This window comes from Coffea arabica, chromosome 10e (assembly GCF_036785885.1).
Source record: "Coffea arabica cultivar ET-39 chromosome 10e, Coffea Arabica ET-39 HiFi, whole genome shotgun sequence".
In the NCBI taxonomy this organism is placed as follows: Eukaryota; Viridiplantae; Streptophyta; class Magnoliopsida; order Gentianales; family Rubiaceae; genus Coffea; species Coffea arabica.
In genome coordinates, this window is record NC_092328.1 from 3,568,271 (window position 1) to 3,592,293 (window position 24,023).

Consider the following 24,023-nt stretch of genomic DNA (forward strand, 5'->3'; position numbering starts at 1 on the left):
AACCCACAGCAGCACCTTGCCTCCTAACATACATTTTGCTTCGTCAGGCCTACCACCAGCAAAGCTGTCTACCACCCACGTTCTTTTCCCCCTTGCCACCGCAGCTGCAAAAAACTCCTCCCAGAACCACCATTGCCACCACTTCTTCCTTACCAAGCCCAACACCATTCCTACCGCATCCCCACGGCAAAAGGAAATTATCATCAATGGGGAAGTCTTATGAAACAACAAGAAGTTTTTCAAAAATACCAATTGCTGGCAAATAGTATTGTAGGAATTAAAGATTCATCAGGTTGGTTCATCAATAAAGAAGTATCTTTTCTCAAAGATCTATACTCTAATATCAAAAGGGTTAATTACATTTACCTCCCTTGAGGTTTGACCATATTACCAATCAATCCCTGTAATTTGTCCAAATAACGGTCTCACCCTTTGAATGATCAAACATTTAATAAAAACCCCCTTAATATCGAAAATGCCCTTATTGAAGCCATGTTGCATTAAAAAAAGAACATATTTTTATTTTATCAACCCTGAAGCAATCCAAAAAAATAGAAAAAATTTTTTGCTTATTATTTTATAAAAATCATATCTTTGCTTCCATAAATAGTTTTGAATCAATAAGTATTTTAAATCTTAAAAATGAATATTAAAAATTAGATAAATTGAAAGAAAAATAAAAAATAAGCAATTATTTTAAATCCTCAAGTATGGTTCGAATTTGAAATTGAAATATTTGAAAAACCCAACCCTTGTATACCATCTCTCATCTCCCAAGAACCCTCTCTTACCACCCATGTATAAGACTAAATGTTGCCTCTTGTGTGTCTCCTGTGTAGTCTGTCAACCCACCTATTTATAGATAATATTATTTGGCCAAACCCAAATAACAATAGGAACCTAGACTTACATAAAATAGGAAATAACTTCTAATTCTAAACTAAATAAAATATTCCTTGACTACTACTTCAACAAGTAACTAAAATCAATTAGGAAACTAGTTACTTCTACACAAAAATAAGAAATCTACCTAAAAGAAATTAATCCAATTTTCTAACAGTTGCTATGGAAAAACACCAATGCGATCACCAAGGAATCATATAGGTAAAGATTGTGTGACAGATTTGAGTTCTTAACTATAGCCTTTTGAAGGGTTGTGTTCCAGCAGAAAAGATTTTCCCATGCATTTGTGCAATCAAACATTGGAAATTCCAGAAAATATCTTCCGGAAAATATTTTCAGTCCAATCAAACAGACCCTGAGATTACCATTTTCAAGATAAAACAGCCCGATGTCTTTTATTAGCAGCGAATACAGGACGCTTGTTTCATCTGGAGCTGCTGTTGGTTCTGGACCAAAATAATCACATTAGTTAGAAGAATTTCTCCAATTAAATTTAACAAGGAAATTAACAATATTCACTTTACCTCAATATTGCATAAAAAATGATATAACTTGCACCATAAAAGTTTGTTTGGCATCGGTTGGACATAAAAGTTTTTTTTTTTTTTTTTTTGAAAAGCTCAGAGGGTGGTACTTCTTTTTTATTTTGTTCAAAAAGCTGGTCAATGTTTTCAGCAGCCACGCACGAAAGTGAAATCAAAAGAAAAGTAAAAGCCCACTAGATATGGGATTGGTACAGGAGATACATTTAAATAAGCCCACTATATTATATCTTGTGAGAAAAATTTTGAATAAGTTCCACTCCGGCTACCACTAACGAATCAAGGCAATGCCTCAAGGACCGAAAGTCAACACATTATATTTGTTCTGTTTGCTCTCTGAGTTTGGAATTATAAATAGGAGATTTTAGATTTAAAATTTGTTACTTCAAAAAAAAGTTTTTAAATAATAAGTAGAAAAGGAGCGTTTAATTCTTACGATGCTCTTACTTGCTGAGCTATTGAATTAAATTAACTAAACCTCAATTGCTTGTTTTACCGTCGTACAGGTTGGCGGAAACGCTCTAGGAAGAGAAGCGCGCCACAAGATGCCTTCACAGTCCTCGACGAATTTGGCTTTGCCCAATATAGTTCAGCTTTCCTGTTAGCAGAGTGAACCAAGTTCAGAAAAATATTTCTTTTTACTTCTAATTGTTTCATTACAGTCAAGTTATGTGGTAGGAAGAGAAGCGCGCCACAAGATGCCTTCACAGTCCTCGACGAATTTGGCTTTGCCCAATATAGTTCAGCTTTCCTGTTAGCAGAGTGAACCAAGTTCAGAAAAATATTTCTTTTTACTTCTAATTGTTTCATTACAGTCAAGTTATGTGGTAGTTTTTTCTGTGATTGAGTTGTTTGTTTAATAATTATTTGTGTGGCTGTTTTGTTATCCACTAAGTCGGGTTACGTAAAAAAAGGGTATTAATTGGAGTATTGTAGTCTAAAGATGAATTTATGGAGAGTTCATCGAAATTTAAAATATCGGGATCATTATTGTCGTGAGACGTTCTTTCTAATTTAAAATACGTTGTAATTGAGTTTATTCTTCTCTTTTCTCTCTCTCACGCGTATTTTTTGCCATCATTTAATCACGTCAAATCTACAATTTTGCAAACTTCATAAAATTGGAGTTATACATTTCTTGTTCAATAATGCATAAACATTATTTTGTTTTTCGATTATCTGCCTATGGAAAACGAAAACAGAATGCACGGACTAGGGTAGAGGTTTTGAAGTTCGTATTTCAATCTCCTCTTTAATGTTACAACTGGCTTCTTAGATTCTGGCTTATGGGGTTGGAGTATAAATTGATTTTGCTTTCTTAATTTTTTTCGCTGGGGAAAATTTGCTCATGAATGATAGTTGCATTTTTTGGGCATGCATCAATTTCATTACTTGTATCTTTCCAGGTTTACACTAACTTTAATGTGTCTAGAGGCTCAATACAATTTTTGCAACGTTGAAGGAGAAACAAACTCATTTTCCTGAATTTCAACTCGATCAGACCAACATATAGTCGGATAACAAGAGGGAATTTAGTATCTGGCTTATAGCTGAAATTTGAAAGTTGACATCCACAGAAATTTACACTTCACTTTATTCTTGAACAAAATAAAGGATGCTTAGATACATTATTTATGTAATATGCTGGGGGAGTTTGTTTAAGGATGAAGAAATTGAGGTACAGAGACCACAAAAAAAAAAAAAAAAGAAGAAGAAGAAGAAGAAGAAATGACATGGATTACAAAGTTGGGTAAAAAAAATAAATGTAACAATAAATGGATGGTTTTTGGCATTGCATGATTAAGTGAGGGGTGGAGGTTTTTCAGCTTTGCTGGTTAAAGGAGATCTAAGCTCCCGTAGTCTTCTTTCCTCAGAAAGCAACCTTGCGAACCTACAACAGATGGGAAGACAAATAAGTCATGCTTTACAAAAATTACTCAAGGTTGGAAGATTAGAGAAATTGAGGCTGGTTACAATATTGCACAAATTAGATATATTGAATTGCTGAGTAGTTTTTGTGCGTGAAGGAGCTAGATGCTCAAGCCTTTGATAAAAAAAAAAAAAAAAAAGAATAGACTAATAATTTGTAGCAAGAAAACTGCTTAAAGCCTCAATTATATGACTGAAAGAATAACATTATTGGTGAAATTAATAGAATTGCAAGATTGAGTCCACACCTTTTTAGAGCTTCCTCGTTTGTACCGCCATTTGCTATTGTCTCAACTGCACCAGTCTGCTGATTGACCCGAGAAACGGATTTTTTCAGCAGTTGGGTACCTGTGATAACCAAGTTGTCCAAATTCTTCTTTGTTGCGATATCAACCGAAGAAACCGTCCCGATCAATGTATCATCCTGAATGCGAAGGTAATTATCTTCGGAGTGAAGAGCTTGGAAGACTTCAGAAAGGTGCAAATCAACCATATCTGCACTGGCTTCCGTGAAAACATCCACTAAGGGAGTGGAATGACCGCTAATTAACCACCCGAAAACACCCCATTTGGCAGCCTTTGCTGCATTGTATCTTTCCTCAACTTTTGCTGATCCTGTGCCTATTGAAATCACTAGAAAACGGCCGTAATCCGTGGGCTTAATTGGGAAGAAATCTGGATTTCCGCGGAAGATCTGTTTAGTTACTTGGCCTATGGCAACCAAAGCCTGCCACACCAAGGAAATCAATGCCAAATTATTCATTTAATCCATTTATCAGACTTGCATATCAATCAACGTTTTCTTTTTCTTTTAATTTTTAATTTTTTTCCCCTTTTTCTCTTTGTCAGGTCTTGGGCAGTAAATGGGGCAATATGTAAATGTGATAGTTTTTATGATATCCTTAACAACCTGTCACTGGTCTATTACGTACAAAGTCCATTAATTATAAATTTTTCGCATTTAATTTTCCACTGTATATAATATATGTATGTACTAAACCGTCTGCAAATTAGAAATAAATCACTGGCATGTTGTATATTCTAATGCAAAGATTGTAATCCATCATATATAGGTAGAGGGAATCTCGAAATTTAATAATCGTGAGTAGATCGAAGGCCATACCGGATTATTTGCGGCAACACCACCATCGATAAGATTGAACTCTTGAACATTTCCGAGCTCATCGTGATTCTGGAAGTAATATGCAGGAAGATAAGTTGGAGCTGCAGATGTGCTGATGCATAAGTCGGATAGACGAGCATCCATGGATTTCTTTTCCTTGGCCTGCATGCATATGGTTGGGAGTGGAAGTCAAAATCCCAATTCAAATGCTAAGGCATATTACAAATTCGAAAATTCTAAGGTTTGGATATGTTCTTGTCCTACCCTGTGCTTTGAGGCTTAACTGTAGTACGTACTACATAATAATGGATCCATGATTAAGGTCTAAAGTACGTAGTCGGGCAAGTCTGCTCAAAAAAGTTGAGACTTTGGAACCATGCGCTTGTTGCAATATGTGAACAACTGACTACAGCCACTACTCATGGGGGTTAAGTCCAAGGTCGTGAATAAATCTCCCCAATAATACTAAAGTTAATTGGACTTCAACGGCCTTCGGGTTCTCATTAATACATTATTTCTCATAATTTAAATCTTCCACAGTCAATTTAACAGAAAGATTAGTTTTTTGTTTAATGTATTTTTTTTTTTGAAGGAACAAGAAGATTGTTAGCTTGTGAAAAGCAAAAGCGTGACTAATAAACACTAAAATATTGCCGCTTACGGGTAGCTGTAGTCAGTCAGAAATGTCAAACCTAACCGTCAACGGATTGATTTGTTCAACTATTTTTTTTTTCTTTTTTCCCAGTGATAGGATAAGGTTTCACTTCTAGTCCGCATACAGAGAGGGAAGAGAAGAGAAGACCTCATAAGTTGAGAAAATTGTGGGATGCAAATTCTTGATATCAAAAGTTGGAACAACGATATTGGTCAGGGTTTCATGCAACCGAATCTCGCCCAGTTTCTCCCTCACAACTTGGTGAAGATACCGGCCATCATACTTGGGTCCGAACACAGCTTTCAAAGCACTTCTTACTGATGCGAGTCTGCCCCTGTAATTGAAATTTTGGAAGCCATTTAACTGAGATAAGATCAAGTAGCATAAGTTTGTATTATCAGGAAAACAGGGAAAATTTTTTTTTTTTTAAAAAAGAAAAGATTACCACTTCTGGGGGAATATCTTAGGGCCGTTTTCAAGATAAAAGGGCTTGATGTCTTTAGCAGCAAATAAAGGACGCTTGTTTTCATCTGGAGCGGCTAACATTGAAGTTATTAAGCCACCTGTGCTTGTTCCTGCTATCACGTCAAAGTAATCTGCAAGTCTTGCATCCTCCCCGTCCAGCTCCTATACATCAAATGATAGTGCATAAAATTTCTCCTCGGATTGAGATAAGGTACAAAAGCATTTTTTTTTTTGGGCCGAGAAAGAAGAAGAGGGAAGGGAGATAGGACGGGTGAGGATCGAACTGCTCTTCTAAAACAAGAAGCAAAGACACTTAATCACTAGAAACGGTAATACTGAAATCTGCAAATATATATATGTATGCATACACACACATATATGTATGCATGTATATAGTTTGAAAGTCACCTGAAGTTGAGATTCAAGGTACTCAAGGATTACGCCAGGAATCAGTCCTCTAATGCCACCTCCATCTATGCTAAGGATTGTGATTAGATTTCCATACGTCGGGGCCTGCATGGGGAGAAGAGATGATAGTACCCTCTCCATTGTAAGTTGTAACTGGTTGTACTGTACCTGACTTTTGGAGATCAATTTTTTTGCTGAGTAAGGAAAGAGAATGATTGCCTTGGTTTGTGGAAAAACAAGATAAGAATTTTAAGTCTCTTGCTTTGTTGCCCGTGAAGTATCTTAGTGCCTTTATAACCCTCAAAACTCTAGGAAATGTTTGAAAAAAACACCTCGAGAGAGTTCATCAAAGAGTCACCTTTTTCTATCATCAAGGTCACTTTTTCTCTCAAACATGGATCCACTTTTTTTCAATATTCAAACTGCATTCTAGACCCTGCCAACCCTAGCTCCTTAGTTTAATATCAACCGGACCCCCTGCCAAACCCATGACACATCTAGTCCAACACTGTAAGTTAGGAATCCAACTCTGATCCAAAAGCTTAAGTTATTAGGTCTTGAGTTCTTACTTACATATTAACCGCTCTTTCTACATCTCTCGGATTCAATATGGGATACAAGCCTTTACTCATGAACCTAACAGGAAACTTCCTCGTAATTTTGTCTTTGATCGGCTAAGGATTTTAGGTTATGGTCGTAAAAGTAATCTTTTAGAAAACCTCCACGGTACGAGGATGGTGTTTTCTTTTTTATATGTCTAAAAATTTGTGAGAGAAAGCTTGTCAATGTTTTCAGCAGCCACGAAAACGAAATCAAGAGAAAAGTAAAGCCCACTAAATATAAGGATTAACTCCACTTCCTACCTCCAAACTTCTTCTATTTTTTCTACTTTGCAACCCAAATTTAAATTTTGGATCCTAACCTCGCAATTTTACACACTTTGCACTTTAAACTCTCAAGCCTGTTTCACTTAAGTCTAATTAATAATAAAGTTAGCAAAATTAACGGAATAAAAGATCATACAAATTAATGATAAATGCTGTGGGGAGAGCACAGAGACTATAGAACACTGTTTGTTTCTATGTGACCACGCCAAGGTGATATGGAAGGCTGCTCCACTGAATTGGGATGGGCTGGAGTTGTTTTCAAACAGGTTCTGGCACTGGTGGGAGGAATTAAAGGGGGCAGCAAAGGAGGAAAATGGGCGGGAGCGTATTACTCTGACCGTCAACTTGCTGTGGCAAATTTGGAAGTCCAGGAATGCAAGACAGTTTGAGGAAAGGAATGGAGACCCAAGGGTGGCAGTGGAGAAAGCGTTGAGGGAGTGGAGGGAGTATTAGGAAGCTCAGGAATGGGAAAGGGGAACTGAAGGAGATCATGCGAGGAAGGATAAAGGCTCGTCAGGGTGGAGGAAACCAAGGGATGGTTGGGTTAAGGTGAGTTCAGATGCTGCGTTGCATCTTAAAGCTGATAGAGCTGGATGGGGAATGGTGGCCAGGGATTGGTTGGGAAGATTGCGAGGGGCCCGGGCTGTTCCAAATCTTAGCTGTGCCAATCCAAAGGTCAAAGAAGCAAAGGCGCTAAGACAGGCTATGATAGTTGCACAATAGCAAGGTTGGCGAAGGGTGGAGTTTGAAGTGGACTGTAGTCAAGTAGTGAAAGCAATGTGCAGTGAGGAGGAGGACGTAGTGATAGCAACAATTGTACATGACATCAAGATACTTCGGTTAAAATTTGATGAATGTTGTTTTACCTTTACAAATAGGGTGAACAACTTTGTTAGCCATAAACTAGCTAAAGTAGCTATTACTTTGGAACACAAGACTGAATGGAAGGAAAACTTCCCAGTTTGGCTGCTGGATCAAGTCCAGGCAGATTGTAAGGGCGGTTGCCCACCTATATTTTAATTGGTTTACTATTAATACAATGTTGCCGTTCTGATAAAAAAAAAAAAAATCAAAAGAACCAAAGGGATCACAACTAGAACAAGTTGGTCAAAACTTTATCCCATTGTTAGCAAAATTAATAAGACAAAAGACAATACAAATTAATGGCAATATATCATTTTGTTTTAGTTACAATCATTTTGCTGCTATTGACCACTTTCAATACATTGTCATTAGTTTGTATGGTTCTCTATTCGGTTAAATTTGCTAACTTTGTTATTTATTAGGCTTAGATAACATAAATTTAAGAGTTCAAGGTGCAAATTATCGCAAATTGTGAATTTAGGAAATAAAATATTTAAAATTAAAGTTTATGGTGTAAAGTGAAAAGGTATCACAAGTTCAGAAGTAGAATGTGAAATTAGTTCTAAATGTAACACTCCAGGATGCAGATATTAACCGATCAAATTTTTTTTTTTCTCTTTTCTGAGTAAAGAAATAAATTTTTTACCATAATTTCGGAGAATTTGTAATCCACAAGGCACGGGGTCAGAATATGCATTTAACACGTTGACGAATTTACCAGTTAGTTCTTGTCAATTTTATTCATCCGCAAGAGCATGCTGTCTTTGGCGATAATAACGAGCATTCATGCAGGTGTACGTTAGTGCTGTAGTGGCATAGAGGCCAGGAAATGCTGGTGTCTCTATCGCTGCAATACTTTAAAAAATATAAATGACCAAAGGCATAGATGCCGTATTTGACGACCTAGAAAACTCTGAACGAGGCAAATTTGGAAAGTAATGCTGCGAACTTGAAGGAAAAATTCAACTGTTTGTTAGGTTCCTATCAGCAACTGATCAGAATAGCTATCCTTGATTAGAGGGGTATGAAGCCAAGAAATTTATATAGTCATTATAAATTGATTATCTGAGAAGTTTTAAATTATACATATAGTCATTATAAATTGAACAACAGGGATATTAATCACTTCAGGTTGAAAAATACGTAAGCTCTCCATATTTGGACAAAGTACAAAACAAATGCATCTTTCTTTCGTCCTCTTTTTTTTTTTTTTCATGGGATAATTAAAAAAAACTTCCCTAGAAGTTTTTAACAATCAGAACCATCTCCCTTGAAGTTAGGAAAATTACAGAAACCTTTCCTAGAAACTAAGCACAAAAAATACAGTGAATATCCTATATTGCCCGCCCCTATCTGATTCCTAAAACAAACCAAATGACAAAAGAATTTTAATATCACCATTTCATGTCGATAAAAACTTTAAGGTAAATCTTTTCAAAAAAAAAAAATTAATTTATGTCTTGGAGGAATCCTTTCTTAGTGCTTGGGCCTTTCTTATATATATTTTTTCTTTGTTAAGTAATTTTTGAAAAGACTACTTTTAACAAAATGCATCCCTATATATTGGTTGGTGGGTTATTTGTAGAATTGTCCAAGAATTCACTTATAAGAAGTGAGAATGGAATATAATATACAAGAGATGAGATGTGTTAGTACTCTTGATTAAAAAGGTAGCAGTGAAAACAGGTTTCCTTTTTTCTTCTTTAACCCCATTTTCCCCTTAGGATCTATATGTTTTTATGACGGATATTACAATCTTTTCATAACATAAATAAAGAGAGGTAAGTACGAGCATTCAAAAGTTTTCTTTTATTATTTTTATCGATGGTTTGACAGTTGACTAAAAGATCAATCTAATCTCTAGATGCAGTTACATGTCTGATATAATTTGTGGATAGACATTCTACAACAACGACCCATCATAGATTTTTCAGTGGCAAGTTGTTTGTCGAATTAAATAAATGGCGGCTTTTCTGAAATTTAATCCTTCACCAGAGAACATATATCATATAGTACTTTTTGTTTGAAAGGAAAACGTTGTTCAAAAACGTTGAATGGTCGCAACGATTTCCGAGTGGTGCAGACGTGTCATGCCAATAAAAAAAATGTAATGATTGTATAACTAAAGGAAAAGTCTGAAGTAACGATAGTTATGGTAACGAAACTATTTTTACCTGATATAACAGGTAAAAATACTTTTAGCGACCATTTGATGACCTGTTGTACTGATCATCTAAATGAAATATTACCTAAAATGGTGGTTAGTAAGTTTTCCATAAAGAATAGTAAGTTAACTCGATATATTAGTAACTTTTATGTCTCAAAAAGTAAACTTGAATAAATATGGAACTAACTTTGTTTTTTATGAAGTAAAATATTACTCTATATCTGAAACTTAGTTTTTGGAGGGTAAGTTTAGTTCAAGTAATAGTAAGTTTTTATAGATTAATAGTAAATATTGTTGATAGATTAGTAAATTTGGTTAATCATCAAAACTTAATAGTTTGTGGCATAAATTTACTATTTTACTTAAAGAAACTTACAATTGTACGTATCATTTATAAATGTTATATGTTCGAAGCATTTTAAATATACTATGAAAACTTTTTTTTTTGCATATGACCTTATAAAATATGTAAGAATAATTTGTCATATTTTAAATTTTTTATTACGGGAAAATAAACAACTAAGTTCCCAAAATATTTCACTTTTATTGTTTAAAAAATCTCAACTTGTTGGTTAAATTCAAAATAATTTGATTGTCAAAAATAGTTTTTCTCAAATTAACTTTAATGATTGGATGTGAGATACAAAAATGGTAAAATATCCCTCATACATATGTCATGGATATTTCCGACTTTTAGTAAAAAAAAAATTTTGTTGTTAAAATAACATTTATCATAGTGTACTAATTATTTTAGAACCATTTTATAGGTGAACTAAATATAATTTAAATTATACAATAGATTATACATGCATGTGATTTTCATTTATAATTATTGGATCCTATTCTTATGAACAATCTCCCAAGGAAAAAAATCAAGATCATACTGATTTTCTTATATTAATTGTTATACTAATTTTGTCATTTTTATTATTATATTATTTCTCATTTTGTTTAGGCCTTAACTCTTATTATTTCTTGTGTCTCAGATGTAAATTTATTAAAACTTTATCATCTTACTATTACTTTATCAAGAGTTAATATTTATGTATAAAAACTTACTATTACTTGAATTAAGCTTACTCTCTAAAAAGTAAGTTTGGGAAATAAAGTAGTAATTTATCTATTTAAAAAGTAAGTTTAATATTTATTCCAACTTACCTTTTGAAGTATAAAAGTTACTAATTTTTTACTGTTAACTTATTATTTTAGATAGAAAACTTACTTTCTTATTTTTAAGTATTATCCTATTTAGGTGGATAGACCGATCAAATAATCAAATGGTCGCTAAAAGCAAATAAAAAATAAATCGAAAATGGTAATGAAATTTGTTATCCTATTTATGTCTTAAAAAGTAAAATGAAATAAAATTGAAAGCTACTTTTTAAAAAAAAAAATAAATTACTGACTTTATTCGAAACTTTCTTTTTGGAGAGTAAGTTTAGTTCAAGTAATAGTAAGTTTTCACGGATTAATAGTAAATCCTATTGATAGAATAGTAAATTTGGTTAATCATCAAGACTTACTAGTTTGTGGCATAAATTTAATATTTTACTTAAAAAAACTTATATGAAACAAGTATTAGAAAGTTTATTTAAAATAATGCTAAGATTTTTTTGTTAAGGATTGAAACTTAATATTATAGTTAGTAATTGTTGGTAACGTAAATGTATAATATATGGTTGTATGTATCATTCATCAATGTTATGTGTTTTAAGCATTTTAATAAATGTATGTATCATTTACAAAGGTTATGTGTTCTAATAAATTTATTTTCTAGGTCACAAGCATAAAAGTTAAATTTGTACTAATGTGGCATAATCTTTGAAAACTATAGTAAATTTACCCATAGATTAAGTTTCGTGAGATTCAAATATATTTTGTATCATTTACAATATGGATTTATATGCATATATATATTTTTTATCAAACTTACTTTTAATTGGCAAATAGTATGTAAATTATTATAAAATGTCATTTTATAATAATCATATTTTTTATAGGTGAATGGTATATAAACTGCTAAAATGGCCAATTTATAAATGCTAAAATCTAGTTACTTTATGGCATATATTAGTTTGATCAACTAAAAAATTAGCGTAATTAAGTGTACGTTGGTTGTTGATTTGAAATTTGCACCCTTGTCACTATTTCGTTATTTCTACCACAAGTTTTTGTGATCAAAGTAAAACAAAGTCAAATATTTTTACCTGATATAAGTTGTATTTATATTTAGTAAAAAATTAATAAACCATGATTACATTTCATAATTTCTAATGAAATTAGTAACATTTTGTAAATAAATCGGAATAATTTGTAAAATATGTTATTTTTTTGACAATATAATTAGGGGTGGCAATCGGGTCCAAATCGGAGTGACGGGTCGAGTTGAGACCCAGGTATAATAGATAACTGTCTGACCCGAACTTGACCCCCCAACCCGAAACGGGCCAAGATATCCGACCCGAATCTGAAAATTCCAGGTTGTCAGGTTGGCGGGACGACCCGAATGACCCAAAACTTAATTTTAATTTATTAATTTACCACTGTAATTTGTAATTCACACAAGACTAATTACATAATCAAGTAATAAAAATTTAAATAAATAATCCCAAACCAAATCTAAAATAAATTAAAAACATCGTAAAAGTGTTTTGTTCCGAACCAAATATAAAATAAATATAAGCAGTATAAAAGTAAAAAATAATATAATACATTATTTGTCCAAATATAATAATTTCAACTTCAAATAAGTTAAATAAATTCATTTAGGATTAAGTGATTAATGCCTTTGAAACAAAAAGAATAACGTAGGTTAGTTAGGTAAAAAAAAATTTCATTCATAAACAGGTGATCGGGTCGTATCGGATCACACATGGTTTGACCCGAATTCGACCCATTTTCATTTCGGGTTCGTCGCATGCGACTCAATTCTGACCCAAACCCGCGAAACCTCAATCCGAATCAATTAATTTCGTGCTAGGTTCATATCATTTTTTCAGGTCGACATTTTATAATTGCGACCCCTAAATATAATCAAAAGAAATTTGCAGCATAAAGAAAGGATGATGGCATATGTATAAATGTGAGCAACTATATACATATCACACCATAAGTTTTCGTTTGATTTGTTCAAAACATAGGTAATATATTCGTTAGTAGATATAAAATGCATATTAATTTTCTACAAATGGAAAATACAATTTCATATATACTAACTATTAACAGAATGTGTAGTTTGAACACGATCAATTGAACGCATATTTCGTTTGTTTAGCTATCATTTATTTTGTTACTTAGGTTGAATATTTACATTTGAATAGAGTATTGATATATACATATTTCAATTATTCTTAATGAACTTCAATTAAGTGTCAATGACAACAATTATTAAAATATAGTTTTCTTAAATTTTTTGATGCTGTTAATCATTTGATGCTGTTAATGTTAATATGTTGGATTACTTCTGTTAAATTTGTAGGGGTGGACGAGGTCTTGATTTCGTTTATACAGAGCTAAAAGAGCTATTTCTAAAGAACGATGGGATCAGGAAACCAGAAATCGTCTGGTTTGTTCTGGGATTAGGCGATAATCCTCTCTCTTGTAGGATTTTAGTTTTGAAAGTTTCCAAATTATCCATTCGATAACAGAAGAAGCGGAGTCGGTGAGGATCCTTCCTGGAACGCGGATAAACATAACCCAAACTCTTTTCTCTTCCCTGCTTTCTTTCACTTAATCCGTCCCGGTGAGATATCCAGTCCTGAAAAAGAACATGACTTTCAAGAAAAGCATATCTGGAAGCGGAAGTAACCAAATGATGACAAGAATAACACTAAAACGTATGCGTGCTTCAAGCCCCTAAGCTTTAGTAGCAGAACAAGCCATGTGAGAAACATGTCTATAGTAAACCACTTGTACCTATTTTAATGTGAGAAACTTGTCTATAGCAAACTGTTTCCTATTTTGTTTCAGTTACCCTTGAACCAAAAAGAAGGGGGGGATTCAATCCCATGTAATATACCATCCCAGACATTCATTTGTCCCCTGCAGATTCCAAGCGTGAAAATTCAAGCATCATAACTAGAGGCTTTATGGAGACAAGCAAAGCACCTAAACACACAGGTACTTGGTTAACAGAGCAAAAAATGCCACGGGAAAGTGAATGTCATGCTTATTTCTTAGAAGGAAATTGCAGACTATTAGTATAGCATAGCAGTCACAACACTTCCACAACACATCTTCAAGATTTGCTGAGTATTGTATAACACCAGTACAAATGTTGCTTTTCGAGATTTGTGAATCAAGTAAGCCAGTCCAATTTGAAGTAAACAACAAAATTCTACATGTCTCACGACATTTTATATAAAACTGGTATTTCAAAATAGGATAAAACGGCTCATTTTGAGCATCAGTAATAATCTACTCACGACATTATTTTGTACTTGGACTAAACAAGTAAACACCAATATTATGCAAACTAAGGAGATTGTGTTCAGATTTACAATCATAACGCATTAAACTACCTTCGGAGAAACGTAAATCATCCGCCACTTTTTGAGCAAAGTCCATCTGAAAAATTTGTACCCTCTCAAGAATAAAATTCCTTAATGGTCTTGGCTGAAATCTGGTTCATTCACTACAAAATCATAACCTGATTTGTATTAAAAAAAGGCCACAACAACACATAATCATAGCAAATAGGTAACACAAAACTTAGGCGTGAAGAAGGAAAAAGTGTACCTGAATATTTCCGTCTCAAACTCTTCATGGCTACAAATCATGTCCATAGCCACACCAAAATCAAGAACGAACCCCTTATTTGTATGGGTAACAACATTTCTTTTTAAATGCCAAGCACATAATCGGTGACGGGCACAAGGAATAACTGCCTTTATTGCATTTCTCATTGCACCATCCCCATCAGTGACAACTGAGATAGGTTCCTTTTTTTCCATGGCCTCCAAAAATGTTTCCAATACCCACTTATATGTGTCCTCAGTCTCATCAGCAATTAATGCACACCCAAAAATTGTGGTAACATAGTGATGATTTACACTGGCCAAAATTACTAGTGGCTTCCTATAAGCATTGGTGTGGTATGTAGAGTCAAAGACAAGAACATCACCAAAACATTGGTAATCCAAACGAGATTGAGAATCTGTCCAAAAGAGTCGTATCAATCGCTTCTCCACGTCAACGGCATACTTGTAAAAGAAATTTGGCTCACCATTTGCTCGACCATCCAAATATGCCAACACTTGAGAGGCATCACCAACTTCAAATGCATTTCTAAAGTTAATATTAATTATTTTAATATAATATTTCAAAAGAGGCCGCTGAAAAATTTGATCTATCACTAAAGGTAATGGAAACCTATAATAGCAGGTTTCCCTAATATCGTTACCATAACTATAAGCACTGTAGCATTGTCAAGATCAAATGCTAAACTTCACAAAATGATGAATGGAAACTGATTTATTATGATTAAATGACAAAATTAGCTAAAATATTAATCAAATGAAAATCAAAACTATAAATTCTTCAAAATTATTAAACCTTCCCTATTTCATCCTAAAATTCACGAAAAATCTGTCCAAAAAACATATTAAAGCATGCCAACAACAATTCAGATTTTGAAGGGACAAAATTGATTGTATTTTCCTAATTGTTATGGGCCTTAGTAACATTAAGCCAAAATTCGAGGGTTAAACATGCAATTTCTGAAATTTGTTGCATGCATGTTACGAAGCTTTCTTATGCTTCTGCAATTTCTTATCCGCAAGGTTCTGCAAGTTTCCATACCGCAACTTTCTTTCCATTTCAGCATGCAGACATGTTCACCAACTACCAGGATCTTAACTCTCAATTATCAACTAAATCAAAAGCTACATTTTGTTGCAGGATTAAAGCAAAAATCTGAGCTGACCGTCAGGGACAAAGGGAACTAATCAGCAAAAGAAAAAAAATGCAGCAGGACCTTTCTCTGCAAAATCACATTTACAAGCTTTCCGTAGCTCTCGGCTATTCATCACCTAAATCTATCGCACAACAATGAACGAAAAGGGAACTACAACATGCCATTTTGATAAGAAAAACAATTCCATCCCTCTAGCATCAAGAACATGAACTAAACTACCCAACCTGATAAACCCTCTTTCTGAAACAAGAACATACAACGCAGGAGCAAAGAATCTGGCTTGACTGAGATAGAAAGAGGGAGGCCTCAACAACTCGAGCGTATAAAACACAAAAGAAAGACCAATGCAACATCAAAACCTTAGGTTTCCTTTTAAAATTCTGGTTGAAGACTTTTTGCGAGAAAATTATTTCAATCAGTACCAACCTACCCCATTACCGATCACTGGATTGAGAGCAAGAGGAAAGGAAAGAGGATATACAAACGGATACTTATGCATATTTTAATAGAAAATAAGTACAGAATTCATTCATCAAAGCTGTCAACGGATACTTAGGCATATTTTAATAGAAAATAATTGCGGTAATTTTTATACATACCGAAAATTAATAGAAAAGAAAAATCAAAGTCTGATTTATGACTTCTAATTTTTAAAATTTAAGGGGCAGCCAACCAGAGACAATATGATAACTAACAATTAATGTGTTCCATTTTTCAAGTGGGAATACAAAATGAAAGATCAAAAAATATCTAGAGAAAAAGGACAAAACCGTTTTCCAGGAAATAGGTAGTCATTGTCTGCAAGTCATTTCTACTGATTTTCATTTCTTAGTATTGAATTGCACCGGCCAAACCCACCCTTGAGGGGGCCTTAACTTCCACGTTTTGCAAAACAGCCACAACAATAAAGGACAAAAAAATTAAAATCAAAGAAAACAGCAAGGACCTCTGTTTTGTCGGTTGGAGGAAGAATCAGGACGCAGCAAATTCACAACCTTAGATTCAAGAACTTAAAGCTTAAAATATATATATATATATATATATATATTGGAACACCAGAAATTAAAAAGGCAAAAAATTCAGAATCAAGCAAAAAAGGAAGATAGGAAAACATCCCTTTATGCAAAATTGAAGGAGGTATATTAATATCTTTTCCCTCTCTGCAAAATTTCAAGTTATATTATAAGAAACTGATGAAGCTGCACTCATCCCATCACCACAAACAAGACTGGAAAGAGAGTATTAGTGCTTCTCATCTAAATATGTACATCTGATTAAACCCAACAACAAAAAAAGAAAAGAAAAGCTACAAAAACCCATAAGACAAAAGGGGGGGAAAACAGAAGAAGAAGAAGAGGAAGAAAGCAGGTACAAGGAAGATGAAATCACTGTCTCTAATATGATTATTTAGTTTCCAACAGAAGTAGGTCTATTTTCAGCCAATCCCAAGGGTGATCTTGAGCGCTGTTGTCGACTGACAAGGGTGATTTCTTTAAGAGCTGGTCTCATCTCTGGCTGCTGAAGAGCACAGAGTAGCAATCATAACACACAGATTTCTCTTTGACATTTCACCAAACATCTTATATGCATTCACAAATTAATCACATTTAACTTAAACGCCTAGTCAAGTCCTAGATGCTTCATATGGCTATTAAGCATGTTTTACCAGTAGACAATCCAAACTACAACCAAATCAAGGCTAGATGTTTCAGTGGACATTTTCAGCCCCAAAATTGCAATAAAATCTTCAAATTCTCAGCCTTGATTTCGCAAGAAAATCTTGACAAACAAAACAAATGAAATATAAATAAATTACAGCAATATAATCAAACGATTTCAAGAGGACATGATGGGCTAACCTCGTCACTGCTATCTTTGATTGGCTACCACCGTCGAAAAACCCTTTTGTTGTGTCTGCATTTGGCAGCACCCAAAAACAATCTATCGATGAGAAAGGATAGAGGGAAAGTGGGAACTGAAGATGAAAATTTGAAGTGGGAAAATTTATTCGCTTGTAACCAAGAGAAAGTGTGGACCAAAGTGGAAATCTTTGCCTTCAATCGTATGTTGGAACTGAGAACTAAGTAATAAGAAGGGAGATGACTTTGACAAGATGATATCCGAAAGTGTTTCAGGAACCCAAAACTGTTTTTAGAAACTGGTAATTTTTTTACTTAAATATGAACATTTTTTACTTGTAGTATTAGTAAGTTTAATTCAAAAATAAGTAATTTTCGTCAAATAATAAGTAAATTAAATTACTCAAAGTGTAAATTTCTATTTCTGACAAAAACTTATCTTTCAGGCATAAATTTACTTGTTTTAATTAAAAACTTACTAAATTTAATATTAATTATTTTAATATAATATTTCAAAAATCGCTAAAAAATTGGATCTGTCACTAAAGGTAATAGAGGATGATGCAGTTACATGTCTGATATAATTTGTGGATAGACATTCTACAACAACGACCCATCATAGATTTTTCAGTGGCAAGTTGTTTGTCGAATTAAATAAATGGCGGCTTTTCTGAAATTTAATCCTTCACCAGAGAACATATATCATATAGTACTTTTTGTTTGAAAGGAAAACGTTGTTCAAAAACGTTGAATGGTCGCAACGATTTCCGAGTGGTGCAGACGTGTCATGCCAATAAAAAAAATGTAATGATTGTATAACTAAATAGCACAAAGCCTCATGCACGTACGTAAGCTGTATCTGTAATTAATTAATGAAATTGACCATCTTCTTCTTTTGACCATTCATCTCCCTGGTTTCTTGGTGCATGGTCAGCGATATCCATGGCTGCCACTTAAAGAAAGACCTTAATTCAATTAACCTCGCAGGATAAAATCTGCATGCATTTGAAAATTTTAGTGATACAGTCACGAGCGTCATTCTTTGAAGAATATATTATCATATATTCGTATGCGAATTTCTGAGTCTTACATTTAAGATTATTACGGGTTTTTGTTTTTAATTCTAGGACTAACTCCATTTTGCATCTTAGAACTTGTACCCCTACATTTTAAACTCTCAATTTTTGTACACTTTACGTATAAATTCTCGAGTTTATTTCATTTATATCCAATCAATAACAATGTTAGTAAAATTAACGGAGTAGAGGATCATACAAATCACTGATAATATGTTGAAAGTGATCAAAAGCAATAAAGGGATTGCAACTAGAACAAAATATATCATTAGTTAGCAAAATTAATGAGATAAAGTATGGTACAAAATAATGGAAATGTATCATTTTATTTTAGTTGTGATCTCTTTGTTTCTTTTGACCACTTTCAGCGTATTATCGCTAGTTTTTATGATCCTCCATTCTATTAATTTTGCTAACATTGTTGTGTATTGGACCCAAATGAAATAAACTTGAAAGTTTATAGTACAGAGTATTCAAAAATAAAAATTTATAGTGCAAAATGTTCAAAAATTAAAATTTTGAGTGCAAAGTGAGAAAGTAGTGTAAGTTCAAAGGTGCAAAGATAGCAACGCGAAGTTAGTCCTTAATTCTATGACTTGTATTATCATATGCAAATTTCTGAGTCTTGCACTATAGATTATTGCGCAATGACTAAGAATAGTTTATGTAACTTGAGACTTTGATGATGAAAAAATTTGTGTTGCTGTTTAGTCAAAAACATGCAGAATTAGCACTGGCTTTCTTCCAAATTATACTCGTGTTCATATTCGATCTCCTGAAGAGGAGCATATCCTACTTGTTGGATTGTTAATTTTTTGAAAGTAAGATGTCTAATACATATCAATCATGTTAGGGGCTGTAGTTCTGAAGTTACGACTTAAACACAAAAATTAATTGTATTAAGTAATGTTGCTCTCATTGCTTAGTAGTATTCACCTTAATCGTTAAGCCATTGCCAGTCATGAATGGAATAGTCTTTTGTTTTAATTTTTTTTGACAACCGACAGAATTGAATCCAATAAGATTAAATAAGGAATTAGATGAAAAGGCCTGTTCCACCACTTCTAGGGCTTCATTAAACAATAAAAAAAGAATAAAACAATTATTTGGCATGCAATCAAATAATATGCTGTAACTCCAGACTTTCATGGCTTGTTGATGTGGTAAAAAATGGTTGTGCATTTCTAGGGCGTGATTGCTGCTCCCTTGGACTGCCTTCGTTTTCTTTCATCTGACAGTAATTTTGCAAACCTATGAAATAAGTGCATCCGGATGAAATTAGTTAGCAAAACTAATTTTAAAGAATTAAAAACAAAATAGTTTGTCGCACTATGATGTCCCTCAGATCCATAGTCCATACCTATTCAAAGCTTCTGCATTTGTTCCCCCATTATTGACAGGCTCAGAGAGACCTGTCGCCAGATTAACTCTTGCAACCGGTTTTTCCAGCAAGTCTTCTCCAATTTTTGAGAGTCTCTCAAGATTCTTCTCCCCAGCACCATCGAAGCATCGTTGTGTCCCTGTTAATGCGTCATCCTAATATGCATTGATGCGTGTTTGATTAATTAGCTAGTTAAATTTCAGTAGCATTAAGAATTATCAGGAAGAGTTGAAGCCATGCATTTAACAAATAAAAAAAAATATTTTGATAGGCATACTTGAATTCGGAGGTAATTATCTTCAGAATGAAGCGCTTGAAAATGTGAAGAAAGATGGAAATCGACCATGCTTGCACTGGCTTGAGTGAATGCATCCACAATGGGTCTTGAACCTCCGCTAAATAACCAACCTAAAACACCCCATTTGGCAGCCCTTTTCGAGTTATATTTCTTCTGCACCTTCCCAGAACCTGTGCCTAGAGATATAACTAGGAAACGACAGTAATCCATTGGATTGATAGGAAGGAAATCCGGGTTTCTGCCAAAAACGTGTTTGGCAAGTCGGCTTGTGGCTATCTGTGACTGCAATGCAAAGTCGAAGAAGTTTATGATATTGTCCTACTATCCTGACAACCTTTTATCATTTCATTTTTTCGCGACCTTATACCTTAAAATCAGAAGCAGGGTAATGATAAATCATCGGATAGTCTTTTCTACGAGCCATGCGAATAGGCTTATGCAAACTTGCAAAGTTCAAGGGTTAGGTTATGTCGAAAGGCATGGAACAAAGGAACCATGTGTGCACCAACGGATTACATGCACGTCACATTTATAAAATTTAGAGTTTAAACTTAAATTGAGATAGTGTATCATGTATCTAAACTCGTTAGTGTGTATATATATTGTCTAAATCAGAATGTATAAATGTTTTTCTTCGAAAATGGTATGCCATATAGGCGCTGTATATACTTCAGTACGGACCGGATTACTTGCAGCAACGCCACCATCAATAAGATTGAATTCGCGAACAATCCCGGCGTCATCCTTGGTTGTGAAATAATGGGGAGGAAAGTAAGTCGGAGTTGCAAAGGTGCTAACGCAGACGTCAGCTAACCGAGCATTCAACCGTGGAGAGCTGTTTGCCTATAACATGGCATGATCATAGTACTTCAGAATTTAGACAAAGTTGATCCTCATTTGTTTTAATTTATTTTTTTTTTTTGTGTTTTTTTCCTAGTTTCTGCACAAAGAAAGAGTGATTACCTCGTAAGAGGAAAAAATAGTTGGTTGCAGCTGCTTGATGTCGAACGTAGGAATAATAACGTTTGTCAAGGAATCAGTCATCCGCTTCTCACCGAGGATGTCTCTGGTGAACCTTCGAAGATACTTGCCGCTGTACTTTGGACCCGTTACCAATCTTACTGTATTTCTGATATATCTAGCAATTTTTCCCCTGTCATTCACACAGACAAGAACAAAATAGCTATAACTTATCCTATGACCTTAAAGTGTAGAGGTATTGCTTTATATATATATAGTTTCTACTTATACTATTGATTGATGCAGTGTAAAGTTACATTTTAGTGTAAATAAAAGAAAGAGTTTAGAAAGACATAAAATGGAGGAGAATTTATTGATATTAGAAACGGATCATAACTAACTAATATGGACAATATCTGCTCTGCCCTTAAAATCCAAAGCCTATAAATCATAGCAAAGGACATTTTTGAAAATACAAAAAAAAAAAAAAAGATATCTATTTCTTAACATTAAACTGCTGCTCAAGCTTTTAGCCCGTGATTCTTAGTTTCTACCCTAAGTCGAAACAAAAATGGTAAAGGCAAAGGTACCTTATATGTGGAAAAATCTTAGGCAATTGCTGTTTGTAGAAGTGGTTTATATCTTTAGCAGTATAGAGAGGACGGTTATTTTCATCTGGCGCTGTCAATAGCACAGTTGTAAGGCCACCTGTGCCTGTTCCGGCTATCACATCAAAATAATCTGCAATTCTTGCATCGTCGCCATCCACTTCCTAGCAATATCATTTAGAAAGCAGGAATGATTGTGACCAAGAAAAGAGTCGAGAAACGGGAATGCCTGACCAAAATCTGGATAAGCTAAGATGATTGAGCAGGCGAACATGCTATACCTGGAGTTGGGCTTCAAGGAAACAAAGTAGTGTGGCCGGAATAATCCCCCTAACGCCACCACCGTCGATGCTTAGAATGGTTGCGAGGCTTCCATAGGTTGGCGGTTGGATTTGAAGGTGGGATGGTTTTGTCTTCTCCATAGAGATATCAAAAGCTAGCCGCCGAAACAAGAAGATGTCGTTGTTCTATATACGCAACGCAAGAATGGAGCTGTGTAAGTTACAAATAATGCAGGGAAGAATGTGACGGAGAATTTTGTGGTGAAAGGGTGCCATTTATAGCTAGAATGCTAGCCGCAAATTGATGGAGAAAATTTCTTCGAATGTACAGTCATTCTCTTCCTATTGCTAACTGCATTTGGTAGATCTTGAATGCCATTCAGGCATGAATTATTTGACTTAACAATGCATATATTGAATGATGTTAGGGAATTCCAGAATGAGGGGTAAGCCACGACAATGAATAAGTCAAAGACCAATATTCTGGTTAAACTGTTGGAGCGTCTTAATCCGATGTCCAGATCATATAAAGTAATTTGACTCCGGAAAAATCCTGTAAGATTAATTAAAATCAATAAGTTTAGGTGAAATATCAAATATGTCAGAAGGTTACACAACCGTTTATTAAAAAGCAATGATCCCCATAATCACTCCAAATTAGACGAGCAATTTGAAGCCGGAACAACATTCATTGAGTTTAACGTTCTCATAAACATTGATTACATCACAGGTTTAACAATACAGTCAAATTTCTACGTTTGCACAAGTGTTAATTGTTTCCACCAGCAAGTTAGAAGTTAGAACCTGAAGTGAAATGATTGTTCTCCCTGGAGGTGGCACCTGGGATAACTTTGAATCAACTATTTAGTCATTGTAAAGTGGATGATTATCTCAATGCTGCCTACAGTTTTATGATTTTATCTTCTCGGATAGTCAAGACAATATACTGCCCGTCATTACACGAATTTAATTAGTTGAACAGTCAAACGTGCGTGCAAGCCTGGCAGAGTTGAACAGTAGTAGCCCTAGAGCTCTCTTTACGTGATGCTTCCTGGGACTTACGTCTTGGTAGTAACTAGGGCCCGGTGCAGATTAATCAGGGCTTGCGAGTAACTCAATAAAAGACTCGGCGTTGATTAAATTCGAATCGAGTTCGAACTATTTGATAAGATAATCGAGTCGAGTTCATATAGAAAAAAAATAAAAAATCGAGTATTCGTTGAATCTTATCGAATAGTGTGTTTATAATATAAATTTTAATTCTTTATTATCAAATTATGAAACTTTCTATAATTATTGACCTCGATTTGTAAAATAAGGTCCAACACAATTTGGAAAAACTTGATGAGTTTGAACTTAAATATTTTTACTCACATAGAGTTTGATTAGTGCGCTACTTGAATTTGACCAGACTCGATAACACCCTAATAGTAATATATCCAAAACAACTAATTATAAAGAGTTTGCTTACTTTGTTTTTAAAGAATATAAGTATGACATATCGTATCAAGACAACATCATAGCAGAAATCATGGGCACACTGCATTTTTCGCCATTCGTCAATAGAGCATACAGAGAATGCCTCATTCCAGTTCCAGCTTTTGATAAGCCACGACTGACATTGATCCTTAATTTAATCGGTATAATTTCTTGAATATTTTATCAAATACCTGCTGATTTAGCCTTGTAGGATCATAGGTTTC

At 34.1% G+C, this 24,023-nt stretch overlaps 2 protein-coding genes across 3 annotated transcripts; both read right to left on the reverse strand.

The window, feature by feature from the left end:
• Positions 1-3,015: 3,015 nt before the first annotated feature.
• On the reverse strand, positions 3,016-7,448 carry LOC113711156 (patatin-like protein 2). 2 transcript variants are annotated; one of them, XM_072068001.1, is made up of 7 exons: positions 7,049-7,448; positions 6,026-6,130; positions 5,598-5,779; positions 5,300-5,486; positions 4,498-4,659; positions 3,623-4,101; positions 3,016-3,336 (listed from the first exon to the last, which is right to left on the reverse strand). In XM_072068001.1, exons 3-7 carry the CDS (start codon positions 5,696-5,698, stop codon positions 3,246-3,248), a joined length of 1,020 nt encoding a protein of 339 aa, XP_071924102.1. In that variant the 5' UTR covers positions 5,699-5,779; positions 6,026-6,130; positions 7,049-7,448; the 3' UTR covers positions 3,016-3,245. The 2 variants fall into 2 exon arrangements, with proteins under 2 accessions (XP_071924102.1, XP_027090141.1); XM_027234340.2 differs by lacking the exon at positions 7,049-7,448 and having other exon boundaries at positions 6,026-7,032.
• Positions 7,449-19,976: 12,528 nt separating this feature from the next.
• Positions 19,977-22,461, reverse strand: LOC113711018 (patatin-like protein 3). Its single transcript, XM_027234147.2, has 7 exons — positions 22,321-22,461; positions 22,022-22,203; positions 21,435-21,624; positions 21,153-21,314; positions 20,451-20,753; positions 20,153-20,328; positions 19,977-20,043 (listed from the first exon to the last, which is right to left on the reverse strand). The coding sequence occupies exons 1-7, from the start codon at positions 22,459-22,461 to the stop codon at positions 19,977-19,979; spliced, it is 1,221 nt and encodes a 406-aa protein (XP_027089948.1).
• Positions 22,462-24,023: the final 1,562 nt, after the last annotated feature.